The sequence below is a fragment of the Onychostoma macrolepis genome, chromosome 07, assembly GCF_012432095.1.
Source record: "Onychostoma macrolepis isolate SWU-2019 chromosome 07, ASM1243209v1, whole genome shotgun sequence".
Classification (NCBI taxonomy): domain Eukaryota; kingdom Metazoa; phylum Chordata; class Actinopteri; order Cypriniformes; family Cyprinidae; genus Onychostoma; species Onychostoma macrolepis.
Genome location: NC_081161.1, coordinates 20093568 through 20114206, shown reverse-complemented (window position 1 = coordinate 20114206; position 20639 = coordinate 20093568). Strand labels below are relative to the sequence as shown.

The window sequence follows — 20639 nt, the reverse complement described above, 5'->3', positions numbered from 1 at the left end:
TTTTCTTTCACCACAGACAGGAGTATTCAGTCTTACTGACGTTGAAGGCTGTGGCAGCCATAGCAACAGTAGTCAAGGTGCAGTCAAACAGCGTTTGCTGCTGGTGGAGCTAAACTGCTCAGAGTCTGCATATCTGTGGCATACCCTCACAAAAGGGAAGCAAGCCATGGTTTCCATTGTTGTGCATGGTCGCAGTGCATTATTCTCACAATTGTAAACAGATTAATATGGGATAATTGATTAAATGGCATCTCAAACAAAGCAGAATAAGTGACAATGTGTCTAACCTCAAATCACCAGTGTCATGCGCTGTGGATAAATGAGGATTTTTTTTCAAATTCATTTTAACCGTCTTTTAACCCTTTTTTCAGTTCTCTTAAATAGTCCAGTAGTGTGGCAAATTAATTTTTACAAATTCTTAATGTAGATTCTCAATTAATATTAGGCAATAACATAGTTACACAATTATAGTTACATTCTAGTCAGGGTGATATATAAAATAAAAATAAAAATAAAAACTTTGGTGTAGTATAGCTTGATTTTAAGGAAGATTACATGGAATCAGTGTTAGGAAGGTTACTTTGGAAATGTAATAGGGTAACTTGTAATCTGTAACCTATTTAAAATAATAAGTAGTGTCACTATTTCAATTACTTTATTAAAGTAATGTACTGATTACATTTGCTTACTTTTTGATTAGTTTTTAAAATGAACGTTTTCAATTGTTAGCCTATTCATTTTCAAACATTTAAAGCAGGCAGGGTTAACCTTACAGTACTACTCAACACTGATTACTGTTAGACTTTCAAAATCCTTCATTGCTTGAATTGATTATAATAATTTAATTTCAGAGCACACCACACACTGTTTTGCATAGCTATGACAGGAAACACTGACATCCACAATACCTTGGAAAAAACAGTTAGCCTAATCTTAAAAGAAATAAAAAAATAGCATAATATATAAACCCAAATAATAAAACAGTTATCAAATAAAGCATGTGTCCTATTCTGTCATAAACATTGGTTTTTCATATTTTTAAAATTAAATCTGTATATGTGTGTGTGACAATATTCAGATTGTTATTCAGTAATTGTTAACATTTTCATAAATAACTGTAATTGAGTCACATTTTTTCTTCTCAGTAACTGTGGCAGATTATAATTACATTTATTTTGGAAGTAAATTCTGTAACACTCTCCTCAACACTGCATGAAACCAAGTTTGGGTCTGAGGAAAATCATTTCGGTTGTTTTTGTGTGATTGTGATGATCCCAACAGAACCAGTTTGATTACATCCAACAAAGATGATTAGATATGGATATGTTTATGTAGTAATTATGCGGAAATGAATACATTTCATACATTATTACATTAATTAGCCTATACAAGATTTTTAAAGGAGTGTGCTTTTCTTTACATGTCACTGTACTGTCAAATATTACATAGGCCTATATTGACGAATTCAATACTCACTCCATTAAATTAACGAGGGATGCTTTCAATCAGCTGATTTTCAGCTTAATCTGTTGAAATGGTTGATAAAATAATTTTGTGCATGTCACACATTCAGTGTATCAGGCCTACCTATTTTGTTTCTCTGGCACTGCTGATTGGACCAAACTAATAAAGTACCGACTTCAACGGGAATAAATTAAAATTCATTACAACATGCCTGAAAGAATGTGTCTTTACTGCGAAAGAAAGTAAGCAACATTAAAAAGGAGTTTACATTTTTCATCTCCATGAGCAAATAACTCCGTGCCATAGTTTAGCACAGTTACCATAGAAATGATCCAGAACTATTGGCCGTCATGGGTGTCGAGACCATGCGTCCCGGGGCAGGTGTTCAACAGGTACTGAGGCTCAGAGGTGTGAGTCTCTGAGGAGGGAGAGGCGCTGGATGTGATAGTGGATGTGCTCCTTCATTTCTCCACGCCGCGGTGTGCTGTGTGCTGTCAGTCCGCAGAAGAACAACACAGCTCTGATTTAACGAACTGCTAGCGGATTTAATGTTCTGTCTTGATACTTATTCTTGTTAATTGTATAAAGAAGAGGTTTGTTTTCATGCGCCGCTCCGCTGGCAGGCTGAACGCGAGTGTCCGTGAGGAAGGAGGAGCTACCGGACATCCGATAAGGAACTACGAGCTTCACTGAACAGGGTGAGAGACGCGAACGTATTAGTGCGTGTTAATGTGCATTGTTTTACAATGAGTGGAAGGGATGGGGAACGAGCGAGGTGAGGCAGCAGGCAGGTGTCTGCCTGTCCTCTAGCCGGAGACCGAGATCAGCGGCTGATGCGATCTGAGATCTCCTGACATTGTTGCTGAGCTGTGCGCAGGAAACGCCGCTGCAAAACACAGGCCTGCCAATGAATGGATGAATGAACGAATGAATGAAATAAGCGCCGCGCGATGCTTTATTGTTTTGTTTCGCGGTCCTTGCTCTTTTGTTTGTCGCGGACGCTCTCCGGCCGTTGAACTTGCTCGTAGTTCGCGAAAGTGTCATGAGGAAACGTGAATGGAGACATTTTGACACCGTTAGCTCCAGTGTTTCCGGTATAACGGGACTAGATCTTTGTGTCCTAGCGATGTGTTTGTCAACACCGCAAACGAGGCGGGTTTTAATGATCTTTAAGTTAATTGCTTGCTGATTGAGTTACACGTCCGTTAAACATGCAGGAAGAAACAGGTGTATTATGTTTGCATGTGGACTACGGTATTATCTCATCATAGCTGTAATAATTTACCCAAAACCAGGGTGCGAATTATGGGCCTGGCTCTCTCTAATTAACTTGGGGTGTCCTTCGTGCATATCGGTATTTTAAAACAACAGTATTTTCTGTAAGATTAACCGCAGGTTTGTCCTACATAAACACGACACAAAACAAAACTAGTGTGGTAACCATAGCAACGTTCGCTGTACATTTTATATAAATCTACAAATCAATTCACTATTTATCATTTTATTTTTAGATATTTATTTGAGATATATAATATATGTATTTTTTTGTGTTTTCTACACAAATTCATCCTTCATAAGGTAAAGAACATTCTCTGGAAATGTAACCTTGATATCTTTAATATTGAAGTAAGGCCATGTCAAAGATTGAAATCATTGTGAAACTGATGGTTGGAAATCAAAATTGATGATTCTTATCTCATAATTAGATTTTTAGACTTTAGCCTGGATTTCACAGACAGATTCACACATGCATATATAATTTGTATGCATGGGTTTTGTCATTATTATTGAACATATATTTTACCAGGACTGGAGGCCTGTTTTCCAGTATGACTGCCCTCAGGCAGAGGAAGGGCAGTAAAGGGAAGGACCCGGGGCCCAGCGTTCAGAACCTGAAGCCTGATTGTACAGCTGAACCCAGAGAGAGGTTTGCAACAGGTCAGTGCTGTTTGTTGCAAAAGTGGATACAAGTATATTGAAAGGCATAGTTCACCCAAAAGTGAAAAAAAAAAAGTCGTCAACCATGTTGTGAAGCGTGTGCCGTAAGTGTGTGTGGAACTCACACAAGAACTAATGTGGAAGCACAGAGGCCTGTCACTGGATTCTTTTCACATTTCCAGGTTTCTCAGAAGTGTAAGTTGTCATAGTTGGATAAACTTCCATAGCGGTGAATGGAACACTCATTATTATTTACTCAAATAGTAAAATAAAAAAATCCACAATATGGTTTTCATGACTGTTTAAAAAAGAAAAGAATAGAGAGAAATTGATCATGGCAGTCAGAAGAGAGAACAATGTCAAATTTACTGTCGCTTCCATAGCCGCTCCATTAGAACACCCTCAAAGCAGTGTTAACGATTTTTATTTTTGTAATTTGATGCAAAGGTAATATAATACAAAATGTAGTGTTAAAATTGTACATACATTAAAAAAAAAAGAAAATGTATATAAAAATAAAAAAAACTTCACAATGCTGATGACCATTGATACGCATTATCACAGTCCTTCTCTCATTCTCTCCAGGTGGTTTCTCATGGTGGACAATCTTGTGTCTAATGACTGGCTCAATAGTGGGAGTTAGTCTGGGATTGCTGTGCTGCATCTATGTGGCTACACTTCATGAAAATGACCTCTGGTTCTCCAATATAAAGGTAAAGTCCAGAGCTTTTTTTTGTTCAGTATCCTGAAACAGTGAATATTCAGAGACTCAGGGAGACAACCTTCCACTGCGATTCATTTTCTTTTCAGGCTTTGAGGGATTTTTTTAGTGTTCTTAGGTTATGCTCCTAATATAAACAACAGCTCAAGAGATCTAGATTCATAATGCGTGTTTGCGTTTTGTCAGTGATGGTGTTCTCATCTGTCTCATTTTTCATGCATTTCCTCTTGAAAAGGAATTGTTTTCCATATGTGCTGACAGATTATTTTTCTTTTCCTCTGTGGCGTAACAGTCACATAAACAGTTAGCCAGAGTTTGGGCTGCAGATCATGTTATGACTTCCAGACCTGAAACAGATGAAACCACCATGCCAAAAAAGTTATGTCATGTTTAGTATCCCAGTTCGCTCATTAAAATAATACAGATCAGGAGTAGTTTAACCACATCTCCCAATCAGTGCAGGATTTACTGCAGCCGGTTTTGCAATAGAGTTAGTTTAGTTTCTGTATTTATTTATTGTGCAATGCAGTTTGAGAGCAAGTGTTTGTGTGTGTGTGTGTGTGTGTGTGTGTGTGTGTGACTTGCATCTTTTGTTGGAACCAAGGCCTAGTTTTTGATTTAGTGAATCTAACAAGAGCCAAACCTGTGCTGCTTTCATGTGAGCTTTGAACATTTTGTCCTCAGATTATTTTGTTTCTCAGAACATAATGTGTCTCATAAATACTCTGATTGAATATGCACCGCACTTCATAACACCAGATAGGAGTGCTTTTTTCTGAATGTGTTGGCAGGGTATTTTTAGACTTGCAATTTCTCTCTTTTTTATGCTTTCAGGCATATTTAATAGTCTAAAGAACATGTTGAATAATTACTGTAAGCGGGGGGCTAGTCCAGGATACAGTATGTTGCATTTTTCGTCTAGGTTAAAGATGTGACATAAAGCGGACAGTGTAAACTAATGGTTCCAAACCCAATTTTTGGAGGACTTTTTCTCTAAATAAATGCACCGGGTTCAGATTGTTAGTAGAGGGTCTAAGACAAAATAGGTTGCAGATAAGGGGACATATTGGAGTCCTATTCAGAAAATGTTTTAGCATGTGGAATGGTTAGCACAAAAAGGTCATCTCAAGTTTAAAATGAAGTCAGAGTGTGACAACTGTGGAAAAAGGAAGCTCATGCATACTGGCTGGTATTTTACTGCTTGCTTATGAGTCATCTTACTTTTATCTGTACTCATGCTTTTCTGAACATGACTGGAATGATGGCTGTGAAATGAATGGATGACCACAGTTTTAGTCCCCATGTGTTTCTTTCATTCTCCGGTTAAAAAACGCCTCCATGACTGAGTGAGCATTTGATTGTGCTTTATTTGCAGGCAAATGAATCACCTGTTCTGTTTCAGAGGGAGAGCTGTGGGAATGTCCACTGGTTAACAGCTAATCAAAAGTTGCAGCAGAAAGCTCCATTAGAAGAGCAGACGGATTCCTCATTGTTTTTCTAATCGTTTCCACTCTTTCAATGGGAAACAGCAGTAAATTTCACAGAGGCTTTGTAAATGTTCTCAGCAGGAGCTGGTTTTCCAGTATACTTAGCTTCGTAAATGACGATATTGCCATTATTTTTGAACAAAGGCATTTGAAGTCCAGTACGTTCCTCCTCTGGGACACCACCCTAAAGCGGGAGACAGCTGCATTTGGCACGCTTTTAAATTCATTGCGTGTGAAGTCATGTCCATGTCGGTTAAAGCGTCACACAGTCTTAATTTCAAACTGGATGTCGTCTATTGTTAGTTCAAATAACTCTTTTTACAAATGCTCTTAAATGTTTTTTTTTCTAAATGAAGCATTTTTTTCCCCCCATCTTTTTTTATGTTTTTTCCCCCTGACTACCAAGAGGTCACCAGTTGTGCGGCCCACATGCCTTCCTTCCTGTCTCAGCCCCTCTCTCTGATCACATGTAAAATGTTCCTCCGGCAGATTGCTGTTTGGTGCCGACCAGAGCTTAGAATGATCTCATGAGGTTTTGTTTTATTGTTTTAATATGTGTGCTATGAAGTTTTTGGGCAAGAAACTCTGGAAAGACCGATAAACAAAAGAGCTTGCGGTCTCAAACAGGGAAAGACAGAGGAACCTTCAGGAAAGACAGGGAAGACGGAGGATAATAATCCTTGAGAATGAAGGTTCGTCGCAGGAGGAATAGCAATTTGGATGATAACTCAGGGGCTGCCCAGGATAGATCACCTTTGCTAAACTTTGGGGGAAAAGACAATCCGAGGGATTACAAGAGTGGGCAGAGGGGCACAGAAGAGCGTGTAAAGGTTTCATGGAATCACATTCCAGGACAAAACTGTTGGCCGGCTGCTGTCATAGCAGCAGGATTACTGTTGGCAGGGGTTATTGGGCTGTTTCATGCATGGTGTGTTTATTCTATACATGAAAACCTGCTGTGGTTTTCACAGTTAAAGGTAAGACGAAGCAGAATCTGTCTCCATTTTTGTTGCAAGAATGTTGCTAGGAAACATTGTTAAATGAAGTGAATGTAAATGTGTATCAGGAGAAGCAGTCTTGGTCATTAGGTCATTTTCTTTTCAGCCAGTTCTCGTTGTGTTATCTTCCATTGTTATTGTTGCTTTCCTTTTTTATACTTTTATATCTTAAAATTGCCTCTTTGTATTTGAGCTTTTCAGAAAAAATGAGTTTTAAAGCGGTTTTATGAAGAAAAATAAAAGTGTCGTCTTCTCAAACCAAATTTCATATGACTCTAATCTTTGTGGAGCATGTGGATCCTTTTGTCTGAAAACCACTTCCACTATGAAACACCATATTTACAACACCTGTTTTTTTTTTTTTTCTTCCTCGGGGCTTTTATTACGAATGAAATCTCTGCTTATTCTGGTCAGATAGCTGCACTGATTTCTTTTTCAGATGGGAAATGTATTTCATTTTAACACCATTTACTCCTGTTGTGCTTCTTGTCATAGTTCATTTTTACTGAATCTTATCCTCTCTTCTCGCATTTGTAGGAAGTCGAGCGTGAAATCTCCTTCCGGACAGAATGTGGCCTTTATTACTCCTACTACAAACAGATGTTGAAGGCGCCTTCTATACAGCAAGGTACTGAGATCTAATTCTCAAGGCAGGTTTACTGGTTATACGATCACTCTTGCGTCATGATATCTTTCTGATGGAACACTGATGTTAAAGTCCTTGGGTTTTCTTTTTATGTAGAAATGTTTCTGCTATAGGACAGTGGTTCCCAATCCTGGTCCTGGAGAACCCCAAACATGACTGCACAGATGTTTCCCTAATCCAACACACCTGATTCAACTTATTAGCTCATTAGTAAAGAATCCAAGACATCAAAAGTGTGTGTCAGATAAGAGAGACATCAAAAACATGCAGTTTTGGGAACCACAGTTATTATTTCATCACCATCTTTACGTGTAAGAAATTTTCAAATATGTACACGCTTGATTCCATTTGTGTTCTTCCCTTTTGGTTTATTTAGCTCAGTCCAAAATGCCAAGTTTATTGTCTGCTTTCTGTTATCACTTATGTAATCTGAGAGCTATCAAAGGAATGCTTCATTATGTAACCATATCAGTGTGACTGGTCTCAGAAAATAGAGGAAATGTACAACTATGCTCTAAGTGTTCTTTGCTCAATCTAATTGCTCTAAAAGCCCCATTTGGAATGGATTTTCTTTGTGCTTCTACACTGAAAAACATCACAATTAGGTCATTACCCATTGAGACTGAAATGGTATGAACCGCAGCGGTGCCAAAAGCTGTTCTCTAGACACCCCAATTGGGCCTTTGTACTTATAGTACAGTAAAAGCATGTTCAGAGCATTGCTTTTCTATTAAGCAATCTTAGAAATTGATTACTGTAAAACGTCACATCTGTAGTACTATCTGCGATTAGTATAAAGTAGGTTGAGGTTGTTTAATTTTGGAATCCACTTCCATTATACCATTTATTGGCAATTTTGGCCTGCATTTACAATAATGGAACCCTTTCAAATCAAAGTGTTATTGCCTGCATACGAGCCCTAATTATTATCTAAGCCATACTGCTATACAAAGGCAAAAAATAGTAACTACACATTTTGTCAAAATACTGATCTCTTAGACTGTGATCTGTCTGTGACAAATGGGTTAGGCTCAACTATGTTTCAAAGAAAACCGATTGTGAAATATACATATATATATATATATATATATATATATATATATATATATATAAATCGGCATATTACTGTAAAATGATTTCTGAAGGATCATGTGACAAAAGACTGGAGTAACAACTGCTGAAAGAAAAATAAATAAATAACATTTTAAATATATGGTCATTTTAAATTGAAATACTATTTCACAATATTTCTGATTTCACTGGAGTTTTGATTAAATAAATGCTGACTTGCTGAGCATAAGAGACTTCTTTTAAAAAGTCTTACTGACCCTAAACCTTTGAACCCGGAGTGTACACTCATTTTTATTTAACCTTATTTACGGTCTGTGTAGATATCAGTTCCTAAATGCAGGTGAAAAAATACAAATACTAATGTTTTTAGCTGTGCTTCCCAGTATACTTGGCAACCTCCTAAAGAATTAGACAACTTGCTATATTTTAGCAAATCTTGTATAGCTGCAGTACTACAAAAGAACATGATTCATCAAATTAACCAGATTAGGTTCATACTAAGTGAGTCAAAGGGCCAGATTTACTAACAGCTAGCACCAGTGCAGACTGTCTTTTGGCGTTAAAATAGTACTGTCAGGATTTACTAAAGACGCACAGTGAAGAATTAGCGTTGAAAAGGCGTGGATACAGTTATTTTTGCACCTGACCTTATTGAATATACATTTGTAGGAGTTTTCCTTTCAGGCGCAAAACTGATGGGAGTATTAAACTGAATCACACAATGCGATTTACTAACGTTTGCGCTCGTCAAATTATTTAACGGCCCAAAAAAGCATGTCTTAAACTATTTTGCACCTGTGTCGTAAGTGGACCACCCGCACCTGATGAGCATTGACTCTGCTTATTTGCAACTACGCTAATTTGTGATGCGTGTGGTATATTGCATTGGTCGATATGTAAATAAGATGTTGCGTCTGCGTTCTTTAATTTGCGTGTTGTCAGTAAATCACCGCAGAAATTTCCATGCCCATCTGCGCTGTTTTGGAATTGCGCTCTCTTGCTAATTTGCCCTGTTTAGTAAACCTGGCCCAAAGTCTATTTGGCTTTTTGTATATTTACCGAGTTTGTGTTCTTGTGTTCACAGGTCTTTATGAGCTTATTCATGACAACACTACTGAATCAAAGAGAACAATAAACATCCTACAGCGTATGAATATCTACCAAGAAGTGTTCCTTAGCATTTTGTACAAAATACTTCCCATCCAGGTGTTCAATCACTTCTGTTTTCTTTGTAAAATGCATAGATTCTCTTGGGCTTTTCCCATCCTGAATGTATGTGTGTGTCTGTTTGTTTTGCAGACCTACTTGGAGCCAATTTATTTCTACATCTACACAGTGTTTGCTTTGCAGACAGTGTATGTCATCGCCCTCTTTATCACTAGTTGGTTACTCAGTGACTCCTGGCTAGCTGGAGCCCTCAGTGGAGTCTGGTACATTCTCAACAGGTGTGTGTGCACAATCAGTCTCTCATACACACAAAACTCACCCTTGCAGTCCATCTGGTGTAAATAAATGCTTATTATGATGCAGTGTGCATCGTAATTCAGGTAAGTGTCAAAGCCAATATGTTTCTCTAAAATGTGAATCGAAGCTCTCAAGGACAGCACTGAAATGAAATTTGTCATTTAGGACTGTTTTTATTCAATACCACAGGCACAGGCCACCTGATAGGACGTTCCCCCTGGAGCAGTATTAATATTTAAGAAACAATAGATTCCCACACCAGACTATTTGTTGAGCTGATTGGGAAGTTCAATCAAGCAGCACAATGTTTTGATTGCAGAACAAAGTTTACACATTGCAGGAAATCAACTTGTGAATGGCTTATTTATAGTTGTTCCTGCGTTGTTGAAAATACTGTAGCATTGAAAAATTGCACTTTTACAACTCTTTATGTTTTATTTTCTGACAGCTTAAGCTTGTGTTTTCTGTGTTTGATTGCATGCTTGATTTGTGCGCAGAGTGGACACCACACGCGTGGAGTTTACCATCTCTCTAAGGGAAAACTGGTCAATACCATTCTTTGCTCTTCAGGTGGCTGCCATAACCTGCTACTTAAGGCCACAGCTAAAACCTATTCACCAGGTAATCTTACATCCTGATCAATTTGGATGTCTATTCCGTTACTATTTAAGATTCAGATTGGTGAGGAAAAGTCTGATACTTTTCCGCAAACCAGTTCTTTCTGATATTGAACCAGTTCAAAAAATATTCAACATTTCTTTTACATTGTCACAATTAATTATCACTAATATGTAATGCTGTCATCCCGGCGGGTGAAAATACATGCTTCAACACTGCATACATAATACTCAGTAGTGAAATTATTTTCATGTCTTGACTGAACAGTTTGTACATGTTATAATAAGTTGTTGTTTAATATAACTTGTACTATGCATTTCTTTAAAAAAAAAAAAAAACTTACCCCCTCATTCAAGTCCTTGGTTCACGCATGCTTATAGACCTTAGGTTAGACATTTATAGTCTTTACAATGGCACATGCTCTATAAAGGTCCTAAATTCTGTACTTTTCACAACTTTTAAAACGGTTTTATGAAGTTTTGTCTATGGAGAGTTTTTTTTTTTTTTTTTTTTAAACAATCAGTTGAACAATTTGCATGTTGTTAAACAACAGTACAATCCATTGAACACATTATACTTCTAGCCATCATGGCTTTATTTTAATTTATATCAAAAATTAAATATGCCACTACCCTGACTATGGTCTATAACAGGGTTCCTCAGATCTTACCCTGGAGGTCCAATCCACTGCAGAGTTTAGCTCCAACCCTGATCAAACTCACCTGTCTGTGATTTTCTAATGATCCTGAAGACATTGATTAGCATGTTCAGGTGTGTTTGATTAGGGTTACAGCTAAACTCTGCAGGAAAGTGGATCTCGTGGGCCAGATTTGAGGAGCCAATATCAGAAGCTCACTCATTAGTTATCTGCAGTGCAGACATGTCCAAGTCCGAGACTGTTCTCAGTTCAGCTAGTGTAATGGTGACTTGGGAAATGTTGCAACCATTTGTTGAATTTGTCTCTCAAAAACTGTTGTCTCAGTATCAGCGTACTGTTGACTTGAGAACTACTGCCACCAGATGACATGAGCTAGATCAGAAAATGTGCCACCAGTTTCACCAAACGGAAATGGAAAAATACATTTCTGAACACTCCCTCTGCCTTCAATTATTTGGATAAACGGATAACCCTGCCCCAAATTCAAACTATTGGTTAAAACAGTATTGCTGTGTTAAGCTGGTTGGGATGCTCAAACAGTGAAATGTTGGCCTTGTCCCAAATGGCACACTATGTGCACTTGTATTCTTGCAGACTCACAGTGGCCACCATTTACTCATGTTCACAAAAACTGTAGGGTGTCTAAGGCGAGCTCCACTGCAGACTTCTACCCAACAGTCAAATCAGCATTGCATCACAAAAGTATGAGCTCTGAGGAAGACTGTGAGGGCTTAGGGTGCCATTTGGGACAGGACCGTTGTGATAGCACCACAGAGCCACAGTGTTTTCAATTTTCAGGAAAATAATGGCTTGCATTGCATTATTTCCATATTAGAATGAGAACGAGTCAGAAAAATTACAAACTTCAGCTTTAAATAAATGTAATCCAGTCAAAAAAGTCAGTCAGTTTTGCTGACTCATTAGGCAAATGAATGAAAAATGGCAAATAATGAAAAACTAGAAGAACTGAGAAAATACGAGACAGTAAGTTGTGACAAATATGTCTGACTGCTTGCTGCTATTGTGAAATAGTTTTATGAAATATGAAATGGAGGTTAGCAATTGCAAGTGTATGTGTGAAATATTTACTGTGCCGAGCACATATTTGTTCTCTCGCAGTATGTTCTCTCAGCACAGACTCTTAATTGCTTTCCTGACATATGGTATATCACTAGGAAAATTCTCATTGTATGAGCTCTGAAGAAAGAACAAGGTTTTTGTATGTTTGGTGATTAGAATTGAACATTGTTTTGCGTTCATGTGCTCTCTACCACAGAGGGTGGTGCTGTGGCTGGTGTTCGTCTCCACTTTCTGCTTCTGTTTGACATGGCAATTCAATCAGTTTGTCCTGCTGGTGCAGTCCCTTATAATCTTTACTCTGGATTGCCTGGACTTCCTCACAGCGGAACAGGTAACACTCAAAGACACATTTTAGAGACTTTCCACCTTTTGAAGTTCATCTGAGGTTGGATATTCATTTCTTTCTCCCTGTAGGTGGTTTCTCTGTACCTGATCCAGGTATCGAGTCTGTTATTAGTGTGGTTACTGCAGTTCTGCAATTCTATGATTCTGGGCTCTCTGGTGCTCAGCTTCATTGTGTCTGCCCTCTTCATCAAACACTTCCAGGTCAGTGTACATCTCAGTACACAAATAAAAATGATTTAAATTGGGAAGGTAAGAGCATAAAACCTGTTTTTTTTTTTTAAGAACATACATGTTGCAATCTAAGACACCATATGTATTTATCTATTCAATGTGCGTTTTTTGATCCAGGGTGTGTGATGATTTTTTTTATTTATTTTTTTTTTAGCATGTGCTCGTCTGCAATACTCCAGTCTCTAAAGTGTTTTGTCAGATCTTAGAATGACATTAAGCAGATCTCCTTGTAAGGTTTATGATTTAGATTGTACTGAATATGTTAACATGCTCCTTAAAGATTATGATCAAATGTTTGTACACAAATCTGATTAAAGTAAACACAATGCTTTCCAGATGATCTCAGTGATGAGCTGTATATGTACAGTGAGGAAAAGAAGTATTTGAACACCCTGCTATTTTGCAAGTTCTCCCACTTAGAAATCATGGAGGGGTCTGAAATTGTCATCGTAGGTGCATGTCCACTGTGAGAGACATAATCTAAAAAAAAAAATCCAGAAATCACAATGTATGATTTTTTAACTATTTATTTGTATGATACAGCTGCAAATAAGTATTTGAACACCTGTCTATCAGCTAGAATTCTGACCCTCAAAGACCTGTTAGTCTGCCTTTAAAATGTCCACCTCCACTCCATTTATTATCCTAAATTAGATGCACCTGTTTGAGGTCGTTAGCTGCATAAAGACACCTGTCCACGCCATACAATCAGTAAGAATCCAACTACTAACATGGCTAAGACCAAAGAGCTGTCCAAAGACACTAGAGACAAAATTGTACACCTCCACAAGGCTGGAAAGGGCTACGGGAAATTGCCAAGCAGCTTGGTGAAAAAGGTCCACTGTTGGAGCAATCATTAGAAAATGGAAGAAGCTAAACATGACTGTCAATCTCCTCGGACTGGGGCTCCATGCAAGATCTCACCTCGTGGGGTCTCAATGATCCTAAGAAAGGTGAGAAATCAGCCCAGAACTACACGGGAGGAGCTGGTCAATGACCTGAAAAGAGCTGGGACCACCGCTTCCAAGGTTACTGTTGGTAATACACTAAGACGTCATGGTTTGAAATCATGCATGGCACGGAAGGTTCCCCTGCTTAAACCAGCACATGTCCAGGCCCGACTTAAGTTTGCCAATGACCATTTGGATGATCCAGAGGAGTCATGGGAGAAAGTCATGTGGTCAGATGAGACCAAAATAGAACTTTTGGTCATAATTCCACTAAACGTGTTTGGAGGAAGAAGAATGATGAGTACCATCCCAAGAACACCATCCCTACTGTGAAGCATGGGGTGGTAGCATCATGCTTTGGGGGTGTTTTTCTGCACATGGGACAGGGCGACTGCACTGTATTAAGGAGAGGATGACCGGGGCCATGTATTGCGAGATTTTGGGGAACAACCTCCTTCCCTCAGTTAGAGCATTGAAGATGGGTCGAGGCTGGGTCTTCCAACATGACAATGACCAAGCACACAGCCAGGATAACCAAGGAGTGGCTCTGTAAGAAGCATATCAAGGTTCTGGCGTGGCCTAGCCAGTCTCCAGACCTAAACCCAATAGAGAATCTTTGAGGGAGCTCAAACTCCTTGTTTCTCAGCGACAGGCCAGAAACCTGACTGATCTAGAGAAGATCTGTGTGGAGGAGGGCCAAAATCCCTCCTGCAGTGTGTGCAAACCTGGTGAAAACTACAGGAAACGCTTTGACCTCTGTAATTGCAAACAAAGGCTACTGTACCAAATATTAACATTGATTTTCTCAGGTGTTCAAATACTTATTTGCAGCTGTATCATACAAATAAATAGTTAAAAAATCATACATTGTGATTTCTGGATTTTTTTTTTAGATTATGTCTCTCACAGTGGACATGCACCTACGATGACAATTTCAGACCCCTCCATGATTTCTAAGTGGGAGAACTTGCAAAATAGCAGGGTGTTCAAATACTTATTTTCCTCACTGTATATGAGCTGTATAACAGGATTTAACAAATAAACCAATCAAAAATAATCCAAAGCACTATTTAGGCAGTTCAGTTTTATCAGTTTTAAAATGTTTGTACAGTAGCTCATTGCATTTTTTTTTTTTTTTTTTGAAAAGGTGTAGCATGTAGTTACAACCTTGCTTAGTTTTTTATTGAACTAGGTGAAGTATATTTAATTATTTAATATAGTTTTTTCATTAAATGACATTTGTTACCCATGTAAAAGAAACACAGACAGATCTGTTTTCAAATTGGTTAATTTTTTTGGTGGGATGAGAAAAAAAAAAAAGACATGTAAAGCAGTTTTTTTTCCAGAACCAACCAACCAACAAACAACAACAACAAAAAACAACTGTTTTTTTTTTTTAACAGGCTCACTGATGTCATTTCTCCTAATAATCCCATATGCTCATGTTTGATATTTCTTGTATAATGAATTAGTGCAACTAAATAAATGATGCACTAGGTCAGTTACATGTGATGGCAATGTCTAAATATAGTAGGCACTCTTATCACTATGAACTGAAAGCAATTACAAGACATTTCCTGAACACGCATCCCATCCATTTTTGACTAAAAATTGTTTACATGAGGCACTTCATCACTTTTGTTTTCGTGCCCGAGCCTTATCAGTGTTCCCTAACACCCAGTTCTATTTTGATTGAAAACTGAAGCTAAGAATATAGTTGCAGTTTATTTATTAATGCCTGCTGTGTGCATGTGTGGCTTTCAGACGGGACTAAAGACAGGCGGCTTTGTCATACGAGTAGGAAAACTGGCTCTTCACACACTCCTAGTCCTCACATTAACTTTCACCATCAATTATTCAGCCAAGGTGAGCTATGAATCGTGTTCTACATCATCCGCCCTGTCATTAATGATAAAATAGAGCTTCTCTACCATCTCCTCCTGAGACACTAGCTTTGCTTTCACTCTCATTGTCTCTCTTCATATCTCACTCTCATAAAAACCCACATCCCGATCTCATGAGACACTTACATGAGTGATTTCACCCTTCACTCTCTCCATTTTAATTGACAGAAAATACTCCAGCTGAAATCCGACGAGCACATCTTTAAGTTCATAAAGGCCAAGTTTGGCTTCGGGGGAACGAGGTAAGTCTTTGGTCATCTCTCGTGGTGCTACATCTAAGCCTTTTATCATCAGTCAAATGCCATATCGTGGTGTCTTATTCAGAAGTGAGATCTGCTCGAAGACTAGAGCGAGCCATTAATCCGCTGTGATTAAATGCGTCCAGCTCCTGTGGAAAAATAACATCTGGCACACAATATAATCTGCTCATCCACTAGATATTTATGAAGCCATTTCAGTTGATCAGATGAATTGCTGCTCCCAATAATCTGTATAATATATATCCTGCCGCCTGCACTCCCTCCCTGCCTCTTTCTTTCAGAGACTTTGATGCCAGTCTCTATCTGTGCGAAGAGGCTTTTGGCTTGTTGCCATTGGATACATTTGAGCGGTTGGCTGGCACAGTGCTGCTCTATCCGTATCTGTGCACCCTCAGTGTGCTTTTCATCTTGCTGCTGCTGGTGGCGCTCTCTAATCTCAGGTAAAACTACCACGCTACTTCCTTTCTGTAGGAAATGCTCAGGCGCACTACCATACCGTATGCTACGCGTTAACGAGACGTGTATCAGGGAATTTAAATATTCTCATAATGTTCGTTTTTCTAATTAGAGCACAAAAATAGGCTGAAAAATGACCAACAGAGCAGTGATTATAGCTTCATAACCACCTTGTCCTCCACAGGTCATAATGCTAATTTATAATTAGAGTTATTAGTCTTTATTAGATGTGCTACACAATAATTGGACACTAGATGTATTTTTTCCATTAGGGCTTTTAAATGTGTGTTATTATGTTCAGTTCAAACCAGATTTGCTGTTGCTTTAAGGGCTGCTGCGGCCCCTTTTTTTGTTCTCTTTTCTTATCAGAATCACAGGAGCCTATAAACACCCAGAGGCTTTGCACCACACACACACACACACACACACACACTAATCAGATAGGCTGTTAACCCTTCTATACTTCAAGAAAAAAATAAAAAACACACACGCTTGAACTCTGAATAATACAGCTGATATTATGTTTTAATGTGTGGAATTGTTCTTTATTTTTTCCCCTCTTGTTTGATTCTTAATTCTTCATCCCAGCACGAATGGGTCAGGCCAAGCGAGCAGGGAGAAAGAGGACAGTACCTTTAGGATGCGTCCGGACGTCGCTTACAATCTCTTGCACACCGTCTTCTTTGGCTTGCTCGCCTTTTCCACTATGAGGTAAACAAGTTGTAAATTGGAAAGTTTTGTTGCTTTCATACCACGTATCTCGTTCCCTCCATGCAAATATTTTCCTTCTGTATTTTCCTCACTCTACCGTCTGTAATTTCATTCCCTGCTGCTGCCGCTATGGTGCATCTCAATTTCAACCCCTTTTCTGCTTCCAGTTTCATTTCCTGTCCTCCACACCGCTTCTGATTTGTGATCTTCTTCATCTTATTAGTCCGTATCCCAAGTTGACGGTTCATTCGAGATTTTAATGATGAATAAATTATGGTAGAACATTGCGATATAGTTTCATAAAGTTTAGTTTGGTGTCAGAATAGTAATAGAGTTGAAAATGAATGCTGTTCGAGTCTTTCATGTTTGCAGTGTGTTGTCTGAGCTTTATGATAAAATAGGAAGCACCAATAGATTTCTATCTTTGCTGCTGGCAGGATGAAATATTTGTGGACTGGCCACATGTGTGCTTTCGCTGCCTTTGGGGTGTGTGGTAAGGAGGTGTGGTCGTTGTATCTGAGGGTCCTTCACTGCAACACTAAAACCATGGTGAGCGACTGAGATCTGTCACACAAACACACATTTACATTTAGTAATTTAGCAGACACGCACATTGTAAATGAGATATTGTCAATAGCGTTCAAAAGTTTGGGAAATTTCAGTAAAAACAGCAATGAAATATTATTACAATTTAAAATAACTTCTCTATTTTAATATATCTTACGTAATTTATTTCTGTGATGGCAGCCATTACAACAGTGTCACATGATCCTTCAGAATTCATTCTAATATGCTGATTTGATGCTCAAGTAAAATTTCTCATAATTATCAATAATACTTCTTTGAGTAGAAAGTTCTATTGCATTTATTTAAAACGTAAATATTTTGTAATAGAAATGTCTGTACTGTCACTTAATGTGTACTTGCTGAATAAAGGTTTTTCTAACGAAAAAAAAAAAAAAGTCTTATCCAAAACCTTTGAATGCACACATAAACACAATGTAGAGGAGAAAGGTCTGAGCTATAGAAAAGGAGAAATGAGAGAAGTAATATGAAGTAACATATTTCAGGATATATATTATGTAGAAATATGACTGTCTAATGAAAAACAATGTTTTCTCATGTTAGGGGTATGTTGTGTAATGTGAGAGGAACACATGAATAATTTACATTTCATATAAAAGTCGCTTACTAATGCACAGTCCAATTCCAAGTCCTGTCTCCCTGCATATTATTCACATTTTCATGAAAAAAAGTTTTCATAAATCAAAACATATTTTCATAAAAAAGTTTAATGTAGTGCAGCAGTTTTCAACATTTTCTAGTAATATTTCTTGCATTGGCTGAAAACAAAGCTCACCACTTTCTCTTACCCCAAAGCATCTGACACACTTTACCTCCTGGCAACTATTACATGACTATGTTGCCAATTCACCAACATAAGCGAAAATATATGCAATGTTTTTTTGTTTTTTTTTTCTTTTTTGACATTTTTGTTTGTAATGTTAAAAATGTACTGATTATTTTTCTCATGCACTTTTATATGTTAATGTAACATAAACTGGTTTGGTAGATTAAGGATATAATAAGAGTTTACCCAGTTTACCCTGCTCTCCCAACTACTCAATGCATGCAATTGCAAAAAACACAGGTTTAATAATAGAATTCAGTACGTATAGAAGCCCACAACAGATGGTTATCACATATCACTATATAAAAGTGTAATTTTGAAGCTATAATGCTCAATGTTATGAACTCGTATTGAATTTCAGTGAGGCCTGGTTTTCTTTCTTCTGCATAAATGTGCCCATGTGCACACAGCTGAGCGTTTCATTTCCCCACTAGGTGGCAATGTAGTTACAGCCCTTGATCCTACACAATTACATCCTGTTTCTTCCCATTTACATGGTTATTTATCCATTTATGTTATTAATCTGTTTCCACAGATGAGACTGATCAGGTACTCTGTTCCTATTGTAATACTGGCGTTTCTTTATTACAAGGTAAGACATTTTCACGTATGCTGTCATGTATCTATTTGCATATATTGCTAAGCTGCCTGGGTGGCTGTACACCATAAACAGTTATGCTGGAATCCTAGTGCACTCAAATGGAATTTGTATCACACTGTGTGTGTTATTTAGGATAGTTCTGATTCCACAATGCTATTTTTTCTCTCTCTCTGTTAACACAGCAGTGGGAATGAGCAATCAGATATGAATTGTGTATGTTTGTGTATTTGGATGATAGTTGGTCTGCTTTGTTGATCATTGATTATTGTGAGTCATTCCCATTACAGCAGTCTCACACTCTCCCTCCATCTCAGTCGCTGTCTTTCTGTTGACAGTTCTGGCCCAGACTGATGGAGGAGATTTCTGAGCTGAGAGAGTTTTATGACCCAGACACTGTGGAGCTAATGGAGTGGATCAGGTAAAGCATCTGTAATCTTCCTCTTACACGCTACAAGCAAACACCCGCAGACAATGATCAGACCAGAGGTCCGCAACCTTAGGCACGCAAGCCACCGATGGCACTATGAAGGGTACTCATAGGCATCGATAAAAGCGTGAGATTAATATTATATGAATTTTTAATTTACTTAGTTATTTTTTTTTTAGAAGTGTCGAAGTCCCTCGCTTCTGCATGCCAAACTTCTTTTGCAGTAATCCATCCTTATCATCATGCAATCTGTTTTTATTTAGCTATACGCTGTATGGACTGTGGTGGAGTTGAGTTGAGTCTTTTGTTTTTGGGGCCGCTCACAGAATAATTAGTATAAATGAGAAGATGCTCCCGCTAGCAGCATTTTATAATAAGTGCTACAAACACATACTAACGAATCAGTCTGGCATACACGGTTTTTAACAGAATAGTTCATCCAAAAATGAAAAATAGCTGAAAATGTACTCGCCCTCAGGCCATCCAAGATGTAGATGAGTTTGTTTCTTTATCAGAACATATTTCGAGAAATTTAGCATTACATCTCTCACCAATGGATCCTGTGCAGTGAATGGGTGCCGTTAAAATGAAAGTTTAAATAGCTGATGAAAGTATCACAATAATCCACAAGTAATCGACATGACTTCGGTCTATCAATTAACATCTTGTGAAGCTCAATATTGCTTTCTCCAGTGAAAAAGCTGACTTCTTTGAATCAGGAGAGAAATATATATATATACAGTTCTGCTCAAAAGTTTGTGAACCCTTTAGAATGTTCTACTGTATATTGCCGCATAAATATGACCCAGAACATAATCAGATTTTCACGCAAGTCCTGAAAGTAGACAAAGAGAATCCAATCAAACAAATGAGACAACAATATATTTTTTGTCATTTATTTATTGAGAATAATGATCCAGTGTTAGATATCTGTGATAAAAGTATGTGAATCTTTGCTTTCAGTATCTGGTATGACCCCCTTTTGCAGCAATAACTGCAGGTAACATTTCTTGTAACTGCTGATCAGTCCTGCACAACATCTTGTAGGAATTTTAGCCGCTTCAACTCATCAACTGTGTTGTTAGCGGGTTTCCTTCTATGAACTGCTTGCTTCAGGTGCTTCTACAACATTTCAATTGGATTAAGGTCCGGACTTTGTCTCGGCCATTCCAAAACATTAACTTTGTTCTTCTTTAAC

General features: G+C 38.0%; 1 protein-coding gene across 4 annotated transcripts in view; it reads left to right on the top strand.

Moving 5' to 3' along the window:
• Nucleotides 1-1865: 1865 nt before the first annotated feature.
• dpy19l3 (dpy-19 like C-mannosyltransferase 3) overlaps nt 1866-20639 on the top strand; it is a 39956-nt gene continuing 21182 nt past the window's right edge. The window contains exons 1-16 of one of the 4 annotated variants that reach the window (XM_058782960.1): nt 1866-2162; nt 3272-3402; nt 3988-4115; nt 7146-7236; nt 9410-9531; nt 9625-9770; nt 10287-10410; nt 12342-12476; nt 12560-12691; nt 15436-15537; nt 15744-15817; nt 16117-16275; nt 16880-17002; nt 17440-17551; nt 18949-19005; nt 19350-19432. In XM_058782960.1, the coding sequence (XP_058638943.1) occupies nt 3294-3402; nt 3988-4115; nt 7146-7236; nt 9410-9531; nt 9625-9770; nt 10287-10410; nt 12342-12476; nt 12560-12691; nt 15436-15537; nt 15744-15817; nt 16117-16275; nt 16880-17002; nt 17440-17551; nt 18949-19005; nt 19350-19432 (1697 nt within the window). In that variant the 5' untranslated portion in view covers nt 1866-2162; nt 3272-3293. The other 3 variants (XM_058782962.1, XM_058782961.1, XM_058782963.1) reach the window with 3 other exon arrangements.